Below are 11,508 nucleotides of genomic sequence, written 5' to 3'. Positions count from 1 at the left end.
CCACACGTGCAGACATGCAGAGGCTGGTGAGCAGGGTGGTTCAGGGCAACACGTGCAGACATGCAGAGGTAGGTGAGCAGGGTGGGTGGGAGCCACACGCAGACATGCAGAGGCTGGTGAGCAGGGTGGTGGGAGCCACACGTGCAGACATGCAGAGGTAGGTGAGCAGGGTGGGTGGGAGCCACACGCAGACATGCAGAGGCTGGTGATCAGGGTGGGTGGAGGCTGTGCACACAGACATGCGGACGCACTTGAGGAAGGTGCTGATGTCGTTGTTGTTGAGCTCCAGGTACTTTCTGTATTCCTTGGCGTAGGCCTGCAGCGGGATCATGGCCTTGCGCACAGCATTGGCGATGCTGGCTCGCAGCTCCTCCACCAGAGGCTCATGAAGCCCCACTGACTCCAGCAGGGGGTCGCCGCTGATAAAGATGTCCTCCATCACCAGCTGCAGAGGGAAGGGATGGGACAGAGCTGGATGAGCCAAGGGCACATCTCATTCCCTAGGATCCTGCTCTGCCAGAGCCTATGTCAGCCTGGTGCCAGGGGAAGGAGCAGAAGGGGCAAGTGGGTCATCATGGTTCTGATCAACCAACAAGGGAGACAAAGGGATCTTGAGTTACAGAGAGGATCTTTGGGCCTGGGATGTGGGCTATGCATTTGGGTGTGTGTATAGTGGTTGGGGCTAGTGGGGACTTTTGACAAGGGGGTTCTGTGTGTGGAAAACATAGTGATGGCAGGAGTGATCCAGTAGGCTTGGATTCAAATCACAGTTCTGGTACTCGGCAGCTATGTGACATTAGGCTAAGGATTAAACTTCTTTAAGCCTAATCTACAAAAGGGGGATGTTAATAGCTCATGATTGTACTTATCATAAGGATGAAATAAGATATTCGAGAATCACAGGTCTGAGCACCTTGTGGAGGCCAGTGATAAAGTTTAACTGCTCTAACGTTTGTGTCAGTAACTCGGCTCAGGTGGCCTCAGCTGCCAGGGCAGTCTAAACTGAAGCATGTACCTTCTCTAGCTGGGGCACAGCATGGGTGGCCAGGATGCCCTTGTCGAAGAGGTTGAGCAGTGATATCTCGAAATTCTCCAGTGGTGTGCTGTAGTGTACCCCAGAGGTGTCCAGCACCAAGTCTACGGTGAACAGGGGATTCTTCCGGGGCCTGCGGGCAATGGCTGAGCTGACAGTGGGCAAGGGCTCAGGAGGCCTGCGTGCCAGAAGCCCAGCCCTCTGTCCTGCCTGCTAGCACCATGGCTCCTGAGCTTCTCGTGCACAATACTTGCTTCTCCTTCCTTCCCAGAACATCCAAATTACCAGAAAGAAGACCTGGGCCAGCCAAACAGGCTCTTTGGCCCCTGCCACATGCCCAGAGGTCTCCAGCCACTACAAGGGAGGGAGGCCCCCCCAACCCCTCCTGAGGTCATCAGGGCAGGTTGCCATGCCCTAGGCATGGCAGCACCCACACTCTCCCCAGGTGCCCATCATCCTTGCCTTTAGATACCCACTACACACTGGCAACTCAACCTAGCTGGGGCCCTCTGGTGGCTTCCAACCATGCTTAGAATAAATTCAGCTACCAGGCATGACCCCAGGAGGCCCTGCCTGATCTGGACTGGTCCTAGTGACCTCTCCCAGTGCACCTTAAGCAGCATCCCCTCATTTCAGCCCAGCTAGCATTTTCTTCCTCAATGGCTCAAGTTCTTTCTCCCTTGATGCCTCTGCAGGTGTTGGTCCCTCCATCTGGTACCTCACCCCTATTCCTTGCATCTCATGACTTGTAGATCTCAGTTCTTGGCACAGATGTAATCTCCTCCCTGACTCCCTGGCAAAGGTATACCCTCAACCTCTCTCACAGCCCCTGCCAAAATCAGCAATGATTTTCTGAGTTGTTCATTTGCTTGCTGTCTGTCTCCCCTGTACCAGGGACCACATCTCTCTTGTTCCCCTAGAACTGTGCCTGGTTCATAGCAAGTGTTCAAAGACTATTTCTCAACTGAGTGACTCAATGACTGGCTGAGTGAATGAGGGTCACCAGAAGAAACATAGGCCAGAGCTGGCGGGACACTGCCCAGCAGCCTACAGGGAGCACTCAGCACTCTGGCCCGGGCTGCTCTGGTCCCCCTAGCCTGCACCAACCCAGGCATTGGGGCCTGGCAAGGAACAGCTCTGGTGTCAACAGGTGCCTCCCCTCAGCTGGGCCCCACCTGTAGGGACTGTTTATTAAGTCTTCACCCCAGACCATGTCATCAGTGCAGTCGAGTACGCTGCAGCAGGCATCGCTGATGAACTGTGTGAAGTTGGCCAGCGAGTCCTGCACCAGGAAGCGCAGTGTGTCCTGTAGCATGTACTTGAGCAGCTCCATTAGCTTGCGCAGCTTCGACATGAGGTACACTTCCCAGTTGGTCTCGTAGAGGTTGTACCAGCCTTTGCTCATGTCACGCAGGCTACTGCGCATGGCTACCTTCAGGGTGCTGATCCAGCTGTCCTTGAGGAACATCTGCACCTAGAGTGGCCACAGGTGTCATCACATGGCCACTCCAGGGACCTACTGCCCATAGCCAACAGCTGGGGCATTCTACATTCAAGGGTGCTTGGTGTGACCTCAGGACCCATCTGACTGTGGAGGGATCTCCCCCTACTCCAATTTGCTGCCAAGCTCTAGAAACCAACACTCTCTTGTGCCCCTGGGCTCCCAGGGCTGCTGGGGTAGGAGGGAATAAAGGAGGGAGAAAGGGAGGGAAGAGCAGCAGAAGTAAGCAGGGCTTTCCCTCCAGCCATGGGAGAGAGACAGACAGAGACCCTGAGAACAAGACAAGAGAAAGTGAGAGACAAAACAAGACAAAAACAGGCAGGGAGGGAAAGACACACAAAGAGAATGAGGCAGAGAGAGGCTGTACCCCAGCTCCCTCATGCCCCAGCTTCACATCAATATAGGGTGTATGATGTTCTGCTCCCCCTAGATAAGGGGTTGCTTTAGGGGCGCCCAGCATTGGGATGTAAAGTGATGGAGTCCCTGCTTCTCCCTTTCCTTCCAAGACAGTCATTACCCTTGGTCCCCACCCTGGCATCCAATGAGGTCTAGTAAGAGGCTAAGGCCAGTTTTTGAGAAAAACATAGACTCAAAGCTCCCCCTCATGGCCTTCCCTTGATCTGAGCCCATTAGCTCCATGTATATTCCCATGACCACCCCTCTGTGCCCTTGGTTCCACACACCTGGGAGAAGGTCTGTGCCTGGATCTGCTCGAACTCCTCCAGGCGGCTGTGCTTGGAGACGTTTGAGTGGAACAGGGACATGGCAGTCACTTTGTTGCACTCAGCCCTCACCTTGCTGAGGGCTGTGATGACCTCTGGCCGAGTGAGTAGGGACACAAAGGTGAAGTCCTCCTTCTGCTCCCGGAAGGGGTACTTGGGGACACTCACAAGCCCTGCAGGGATAGAAGCCAAGGGTCAGCATCATACCTGGGATACTATATTAGGAAAGATGTACAGGGTACTCTATGGAGGGGACCTCTGCCTCCTCCCTGAAAGAGATGCCTATGTTCCCAGGGCCCCTTTTGCCCTACAGCCTGCCCAAGTGGCCCTGTTGCCCTGTAGCAAGGTGCCCGCTCTGGATGGGTAAAGGAATTCCTTCTAGGTCCCTCTGGTCACAGACTCCTTTGGGAAGTGGCTGGGATTTGTGGACCCTTCCCATCCACTCCCACCTATACTGCACACGACCCTAGGGCCAGTCCAGAGCTCAACTTAGAGCACCAAGGAAGGAAGAAGGGAGCACTAGGGCTCCTTAGAATGCCAACTGCCTATGCCCCAGCCTGTGCCCTGGGCATATCCCATACAGGAAACCAGGTCCAGGAATCAGCAGGAATCAGTGAGCTCTAGCAAGAGGGCTCTTGGAGACCCCAGGTCCTGTTTTAAGACTTAGTCTGCCTGCATCATAGAGGGCAGCAGTAATAGCAAAAAAGAAAGGCTGTATGTCCTCTAGGTCAGCCCATCAGAGCCCTTTCCATGTGCCCCTTGATTTCCTGGTACATGTTCACTTGTGACATCTGCACTACTCAGACTATTTTCAAAAAGAGGCTCTCCTGTCTGCCCCCATCCAATCCAGAGGTCTCCTGGCATCTGGGAGAACTGGGACAAGTGCTGGTGACAGTTAGATGCAGAGAGGGTCGGGTACATGTCCACAGAGGCAGGGCAGACCACCCTAGAGGGGAGGCTTGGGGGCTCTGGCCAGGTGGGCTGCCTTGGGGGCCTTGTCCAGTGACCCTCACCTCGCTCGGGGACCTTCTCCTCCTCCTTCTTAGGGAGGGTCACGTAGGAGAACGTGTCAGGCTTGGAGGAGACAATTTGGTCAAAGTTGATCTTGTTCATGCTGCGCTCATAGTCCAGGCTCACTTCTCTGGCGAGACTGCTGAGGTGCTCTAGAACCCTGCCCATAGAGATGGGAAGCAAGGCGTCAGGGGCACACCCCACCCCCATCAGCCTCATGCTGTGGGCTAGCTGGGGTCCAGGCTCCACTCTGGCATGGACCTGGGACCAAGCCTGGGACTTCCCTCCTAGGTTATGGGCAAGCCCCACTTGGCCCTGAGCCACTAACCTCCATCACTCTTGTCCCCTGATCCTTTAATGCCCCTGTCCCTGTTGTCTGGTATCAGTCTCTGGGAGCCAAGTCTGAGTCCAGAACAGCAGGGTAAGGGGCAGGAAGTCCTGGGCCTGGAGATATTAGAGGGGTGCCTACTCATGGCCTGTATCCCCATGCTGCCCCATGGCTCAAGGTTGAGTGGAGGATGCCTGTCACTGAGCTTATTTGCTTTCACTGAGCAAATATGCCTGCCCCTGGAATGTGCTGAAAACTCAGGATGTACAAGGTGGACATGAAGACACGACTGGGCTCAAGGGTGGCTGACCCCCACACTTCACCCCTAAACTTGGCCCTGAGATCTGGAATTAGCAGCCTGGGGTAAGCATGTACCATCTCTACTCTCCTCACATGGGGAGAGCCCCTGGAGGCATTTCACTCCTCACTCTGCACACATTCTCATGCCCCGTGTGCTGGGCATTGGTTAAGCTTCTCCATCCTTTGTGGAAAGGCCCTTCTGTCCCTTGAATTGATCACTCCCATTGATCCCTTCCTCCATCCCATCTTTGCCACCCCTAAAGAGGCCATTTGGCTCTGGCAAAGGCACCACTAGGGACTCTTGGTCTCCTGCAGCCCACTCATGCACCAGAGCTGTAGGATGTTGCCAGAGAACTTCACAGCCAGGGGACTGGTCTCACCTTCAACACACTCTCAACTTGGCCTAGAAATCCACTCATATCTCTCAGAACCTGAAAAAGCCTATTTCTCACCTATTCTGCAACCCTACATATTTGCTCTTTCACTCTGGGTGACAAGTGCCTTGAACTCCATCCAGAAGTCAGAAGCCAATGGACAGGAATGACCCCATCTCCCTGCCCCCAAGCCCTCCCACTCCCCCACCAATAGAAGGTGTGCCTGTTCCCTAAAGAGCCTCATGAGCCCCTGTCTTGCTTCCCCCTGCTGCTCCATCTTCTGTTCAGCCACCTCAGTCTCTCCGCCTCTCCCTGCTCCCTCCCAGCGCCCTCCACACACTCCAGTATCCCCTGTCATTAGAAGCCAACATTTGACCTCAGTCCAGACACTGCTTCATCTGTCTGTGTTCCTTTATGACAAAACTGTTGTCACTTCCTCCCTCCTCGTTTCTCACTGTGCCTCTGCTACTCCGAGTTCGTGGGCAGCACATCATCCAGGCCAGCTGTCACTACTGGGCCTCATCTCAGAGACTCCCAGAGGTATGGCATGGGGGGTCCCCCACCCCATTGCTTTCTTCGTGGAGCTTCCAAGACACTCTTCCAATTCTTCCTCATCCCTGACTTCCTAATCCTGGCTTGTGCCAGGGCCAGTCCTGAGACTGATCCTTTCCCCCTACACTTCCCCAAAGGTGAGTTCCTCTCGTTTTGGGTTCTGAACCCCCATTCTACCCACTGAAAACCCACAAACCTATCTACTGTTCCAGCCTCTCCTCTCATTTATCCACCTCCCACTCAGCATTGCCACTGGAATGTCTCACAGCATTTCACCCACAGCATGTGGAAAAACAGACTCTTCCTCCCCTCATCCTCTGCCCCACGCCTGCCTGCCCCCATCCTTGTCGCAGGAAGCAGCAAGCACCTGCTGACTGGCTGATCAGAACCTGGGGAGGGTGGTCTTTGGCCTCTTGCCTTTATTGGATATACACTTGGCACATTAAGTCCATGAACAGCTCTTGTTGACACTACCCCCAAGGAAATCCCAAAGAAATCTACTTCTCTCCAACTTCTATTCCTGCTCCACTACCCTGGCCCACATCACCATCATCATCTCTAGCCTGGAGATGGTATCAGTCTCCTCCCTGGTCTTCCTGCTCCTACTCTTGCCCCCTTACAGCCCATTCTCCACTTGGCAAGGGGAAAAATATGTTTTAAACATGTAAATGAACAAACCAACCCCCTGCTCAAAGTTGCTGCAGTCTTTGCCATAGCCTATGTGCTGTGGCCCAGCTTTCCCCACCAGCATGGCCCCTGCCACTGTTGCCCTGTCACACTCCACCCCTGCCACATTAACCCTGTCCAGCTCCTCAAATACCCCAAATTTGTGCCTGGCTCTCAATCTCTACACTGCTCTTCCCTCTACCAGAATCATCTTCTTCCTTACTTTTTAAGGCTTCAACTCAAATGTTACCATCTCTGTAAGGCCTTCCCTGACCACCTGATATAAAGTGGTTCTTCCAGGACATCTCCGTTTCTTTGTCTTGCTTTGTCTTCAGAGTACTTATGGGAACCCTGGATTACCTGGATTTTTCACTGTCTTCCTAGTCAGGCTAGAGCTCCTGCAGAGCAGACTCTTTGCCAGGTATGATCTTTTCTGCTATGCCCCGGTGCCTGGCACAAGATGGATACTTCCACACACACAGCTGCTTGTGTGTCTGATGTCCACCTCCTCCTTTCTTCTTCAGTTTTATTCCAGAATTCAATCTTTTCTCACCTGACTCAGGGAAAGGTGACTACATCCCCAGCTCCAGGAGTATATCTCAACTAGTCTAAGCCAATTGTGGTAGACCTTGCCCTGACTATAATTGGTTTAGGAGAAGGAACATGCCCAGTTATGATAAAAGACTGATGCAGAGATATAAAAATCAAGACCTCTTACTCTGGTTCCCTAAGGACAAATGCAGCAGTGCCATCATGCCCCTGAGCTATCTGTGGGGTCAGGCTTAGGCTAGATGTCTCCTAACCCCACATCTGTGCCACCTGCTTCCTCCATTTCCTTGCAGATTTCTACTGAGAAAACTTCATCAATAAGTCACTTGCACAAGAATCCCCAAATCAGGGTCTACTTCTAAGGATCCCTCTCTAAGACAGGACTCAATGGATCCTGGGTCTTGTGCTCTTGAAATTGCTACTGTCCTCTCACCTGAAAATTAAGCCAGCACACACAGGGGACAGAGCCCCGAGTTACTAAGTCCAGGAGGTCGTGCACCAGATTTCTTACTACAGGAATCCATTCCTCTGCTGTCTAAACCAATCTGACTTAGCTATGTTTGATACTTATAGCCAAAATCATTATAAGTGGTATAAAACTCAAGAAATATAATTCCAGACAGCCAAAGTAAGGAGAGTAATCAATTCAAATCTCCTAGCATGCCAAAGAAAGAAAGAAAGGTAAGCAAGAAGAAAATAAATAACACTACCCAAACTCACACCTTTAGCATGACTAGAATAAAGGGAATGCCTAAACTTCAAGTTATCTTTTAGTAAAAAAATAAACATCAGGCCAGGTATGATGGCTCACTTCTGTAATCCTAGCACTCTGGATGGCTGAGGCAGGAGGACTGCTTGAGCTCAGGAGTTCAAGACCAGCTTGAGCAAGAGTGAGACCCCCATCTCTACTAAAAATAGAAAAATTAGCTGGGCATTGCGGTGAGCTCCTGAAGTCCCAGCTATTTCGGAAGCTGAGGCAGGAGGATCCCTTGAACCTAGGAGTTTGAGGTTGCTGTGAGCTACGTTGACACTGTGGTACCCTAGCCTGGGGCAACACAGTGGGAGTCTGTCTCAAAAACAAACAAACATCAGCTTCCAATGAGCTCTCTCTCACACTCCTGCTGGCACTGTAAGAAAAACTACAGAAGAAGGGAATAGGGGTAGCCCCAAGATTGATCTAAAATCCTTCCAGAAAGAGCAAGTACATCCTAACTGCAAAAATACTGGAAAAGAGTACTGGTAAATCAGAGCACTACCACAAGGAAAGAAAAGTGAGTACAGTTCAGGGTAGTGTTCTTTGAAAGGCACTTCTTATGAGGGAGAAGGTAAAAGAAGAAGAGCTGTTTGGAGACTTCGGGGCAAAGGAAAAGAAGCAAAACTAAAATTTTGAGTCCTACTGATAAGAGAGAACAATAAAGTGGAGGTCACACATCCTTCCCAGCACGCACCCACACCTAGTAATCCATTTTAAAAACTAGTTTGCTACACTGACAGAAGGGGGCGCCCTTGAACCAGGAATCCTGCAAATCCACGCCACAGCTGGGTGAAAGCAGACTACATTTATATAAGATTTATATTTTTCTGCAAGAAAAAGAGAGAGGGTATCTTAACTGATAAAAGTTCCCATCTAGCCTTCAAAAAATAAGCAAAGACCAAGGAGAAGAATACTGTAACATATTTGCTTCAAACAACTAAATAGCCTCAGATAAGTATTTGGGCTTATGAAAAACCACCTTCAGGCAGAAATTCAGAATTAAAACACAAAAATGGATAGACAATGGGAAGGAAAGAGATTTAATTGTACACATACTCAGGGAAACAATGGAAGAGACAAAATTATTTCAGAGAGGAAGGCTAAATTACAAGAGGCCCCAGAGAAAATAGAGTCAAATCAAAATGTAATAAAGTACATTAAAGAAGGCAGGAAGATAGAAGGAAGATGAGTAAAAGAAAGAACTAAAAAGGGTCAAAAAGTGGTCAAATCAGAAGACATATCAAATTAAGGACATATTGATACATGATGGAATCCCTGATGAAGAAAAAATAAAACACCAAAATACTATGAAGAATTAATGTTTAAAACTATAATTCAAGAGAATTTTCCAAAAATAAAAAAATACCTGAATCTATTAATGATTAGATTATAGCATGCAATAATATGATGGAATTGAGATTGAACATAAGCCATATCAATAGATATGAATTAGACTTAACTCACTTATCACTTATCAAGAAAAGACTCATTGGATATTTGGGAAAATTGATCTAGAAAGATCAACTCTAAGACACACAGGCAGTTCCCAAGTTACAAACATTGCTTTATGTACAACTCATTCTTAGAAATGGAAGCTGTTACAGTAAGTCCCCAAGTTATAAACATCCGACTAACACTTACAAACAGAGGCTTTTACAGGTGATAGGTAAATGCACCTGTTCCAACTTACATACAAAGTCAACTTAAGAACAAACCTACAAAACCTATCTCATTCATAACCCAGGGTTAAAGATTAAAAAATAATTCTCAAGGCCTCCAAGCAAAAAGATCAAGTAATTTATAAGAGAAGGGGCATTAAACTGGCATCAGACTTCTCAAAAGCAACACGCAAAACAAGGTAACAAAAGAACCTCATTTTTTTTTAAAGTCAAGGACTAAAGATATAAACTAGAACTTTATCCAATCAGGCAATCTTTTACAAATTAAACATGTGAGAACTCAAGTATTTCCATACTCTTGAGCCCTTCATGAGGAATCTACTTAGAAAAGGAATTTCACCTAACCAAGAGATGACAGAAGAAACTTTAGAAAAAAAAGACTGATATATTTAATAGAGCCAATTGTAAACTGAAGACTAAAATAAAGGTAGAGATGAGAGTGGAAGAACATCATGTTAAAATATTACATAGAAGGCCCAGGCACAGTGGTTCATACCTATAATCCTAGTACTCTGGGAGGCCAAGGCAGGAGGATCATTTGAGTTCAGGAGTTCAAGATCAGCCTGAAAAAAAAGACACACCCTGTCTCTACTAAAAAAAAAAAAAAAAATAGAAAAATTAGCCAGGCATTGTGGTACATGGCTATAGTTCCAGCTACTTGGGAAGCTGAAGCAGGGGGATCCCTTGAGCCAAGGAGTTTCGGGTTATTGTGAGCTAGGTTGACACATGGCACTCTAGCCTGGGCAACAGAGTGAGACTCTGTCTCAAACTAACAAACTAACAAACAATGTAAAGAAAATAGAAAAAGCAACTAAAAATATGAAGAGAAAGGAATGAGGATCAAATACAGTGGTTCACAATTTCAATCCCAGAGCTTTGGAAGGCCAAGACAGGAGGATTGCTTGAGACCAAGAGTTCAAGACCAACCTGAGCAACATAGAAATCTCTATTAAAAAAAAGAAGGGCCAGTCACAGTTGTTCACTTCTGTCATCTCAGCACTCTGGTAGGCTGAGGCGGGTGGATCACTTGAGCTTACAAGTTCAAAACCAACCTTAGCAAGAGCAAGACCTCATCTCTAAAATATAATCAGGCATTGTGGTAGGTGCCTGTTGTCCCAGCTACTTGGGAGGCTAAGGCAAGAGGTTCACTTGAGCCCAAGAGTTTGAGGTTGCTGTGAGCTATGACCATAGTATTCTATTGGGGGCAAGAAAGTGAGACTCTGTCTGAAAAAAAGAAAGAATGAAAGATTGATTTGCATTACCCATCATGGTAGCACACACTGTCTCAAAAAAGAAAGAAAAATTGCGCTACCCATCATGGTAGCACACATCTGTAGTCCTGGCTACTTAGAAAGCTGAGGTGGAAGGATCCCAGGAGTTTAAGGTTGCAGTGAGCAATGATGGTGCCACCTCACTCCAGCTTGGGCAATAGAGCAAGACCTTCTGAAGAAGAAGATGATGATGAAAAAGGAGGAGGAAGCAAAGAAGAAGGGAAAAAGGGAGGAGAAGAGGGAGAGGAAGAGGAGGGAGAAAGATATTGAAGGGTTAAGTAGGAAAGCAGGTGATTATGGGTATAAATGAATATAGAAGGTATAAATACAAAAGAAACTAAAATAAAGGCATAAACCTTCCTAAATACCAAAATAAATTTTAAAAGTAAAAGAGAACATATCTTGTAGAGAAAGAAAGGTAACATTATATTATAATACACATAATAATTATAACATGAAATATGACAGAATTGAGATCAAACATATTAGCCATATCAATAAATGTGAATGGGCTTAACTCACTTATTACAAATAAAAGATTTTAAATTTGACTTAAAAATAAGACCCAATGATATGCTTAAAATAAGAAACCTATTTGAATCAAACTAATTCAGAAAGGTTCAAAACAGAGGGATTTACCAGACAAATGAAAACAATAAAAAGTCAGGTTGTTAGGCAGTGCCTGTGGTTCAAAGGAGTAGGGCGCCAGTCCCATATGCCAGAGGTGGCGGGTTCAAACCCAGCCCTGGCCAAAAACTGCAAAAAAAA

At 48.1% G+C, this 11,508-nt stretch overlaps 1 protein-coding gene across 1 annotated transcript in view; it reads right to left on the bottom strand.

Annotated features, from left to right (window-relative positions):
• The window catches only part of DNAH1 (dynein axonemal heavy chain 1), an 86,726-nt gene that overhangs the window by 48,208 nt on the left and 27,010 nt on the right, over positions 1-11,508 (bottom strand). The window contains exons 8-12 of the mRNA XM_023513042.1: positions 4,270-4,427; positions 3,218-3,429; positions 2,209-2,507; positions 1,016-1,166; positions 252-445 (exon numbers count right to left, since the gene is read on the bottom strand). Of these exons, the coding sequence (XP_023368810.1) occupies positions 252-445; positions 1,016-1,166; positions 2,209-2,507; positions 3,218-3,429; positions 4,270-4,427 (1,014 nt within the window). The remainder of the gene's footprint in view (positions 1-251; positions 446-1,015; positions 1,167-2,208; positions 2,508-3,217; positions 3,430-4,269; positions 4,428-11,508) is intronic.

This window comes from Otolemur garnettii, unplaced genomic scaffold (assembly GCF_000181295.1).
Source record: "Otolemur garnettii isolate 467f Iridium unplaced genomic scaffold, OtoGar3 scaffold00032, whole genome shotgun sequence".
NCBI classification, from domain to species: Eukaryota; Metazoa; Chordata; class Mammalia; order Primates; family Galagidae; genus Otolemur; species Otolemur garnettii.
Note: the sequence above shows the minus strand (reverse complement) of the source record. Positions and strands in the feature narration are given on the sequence as shown.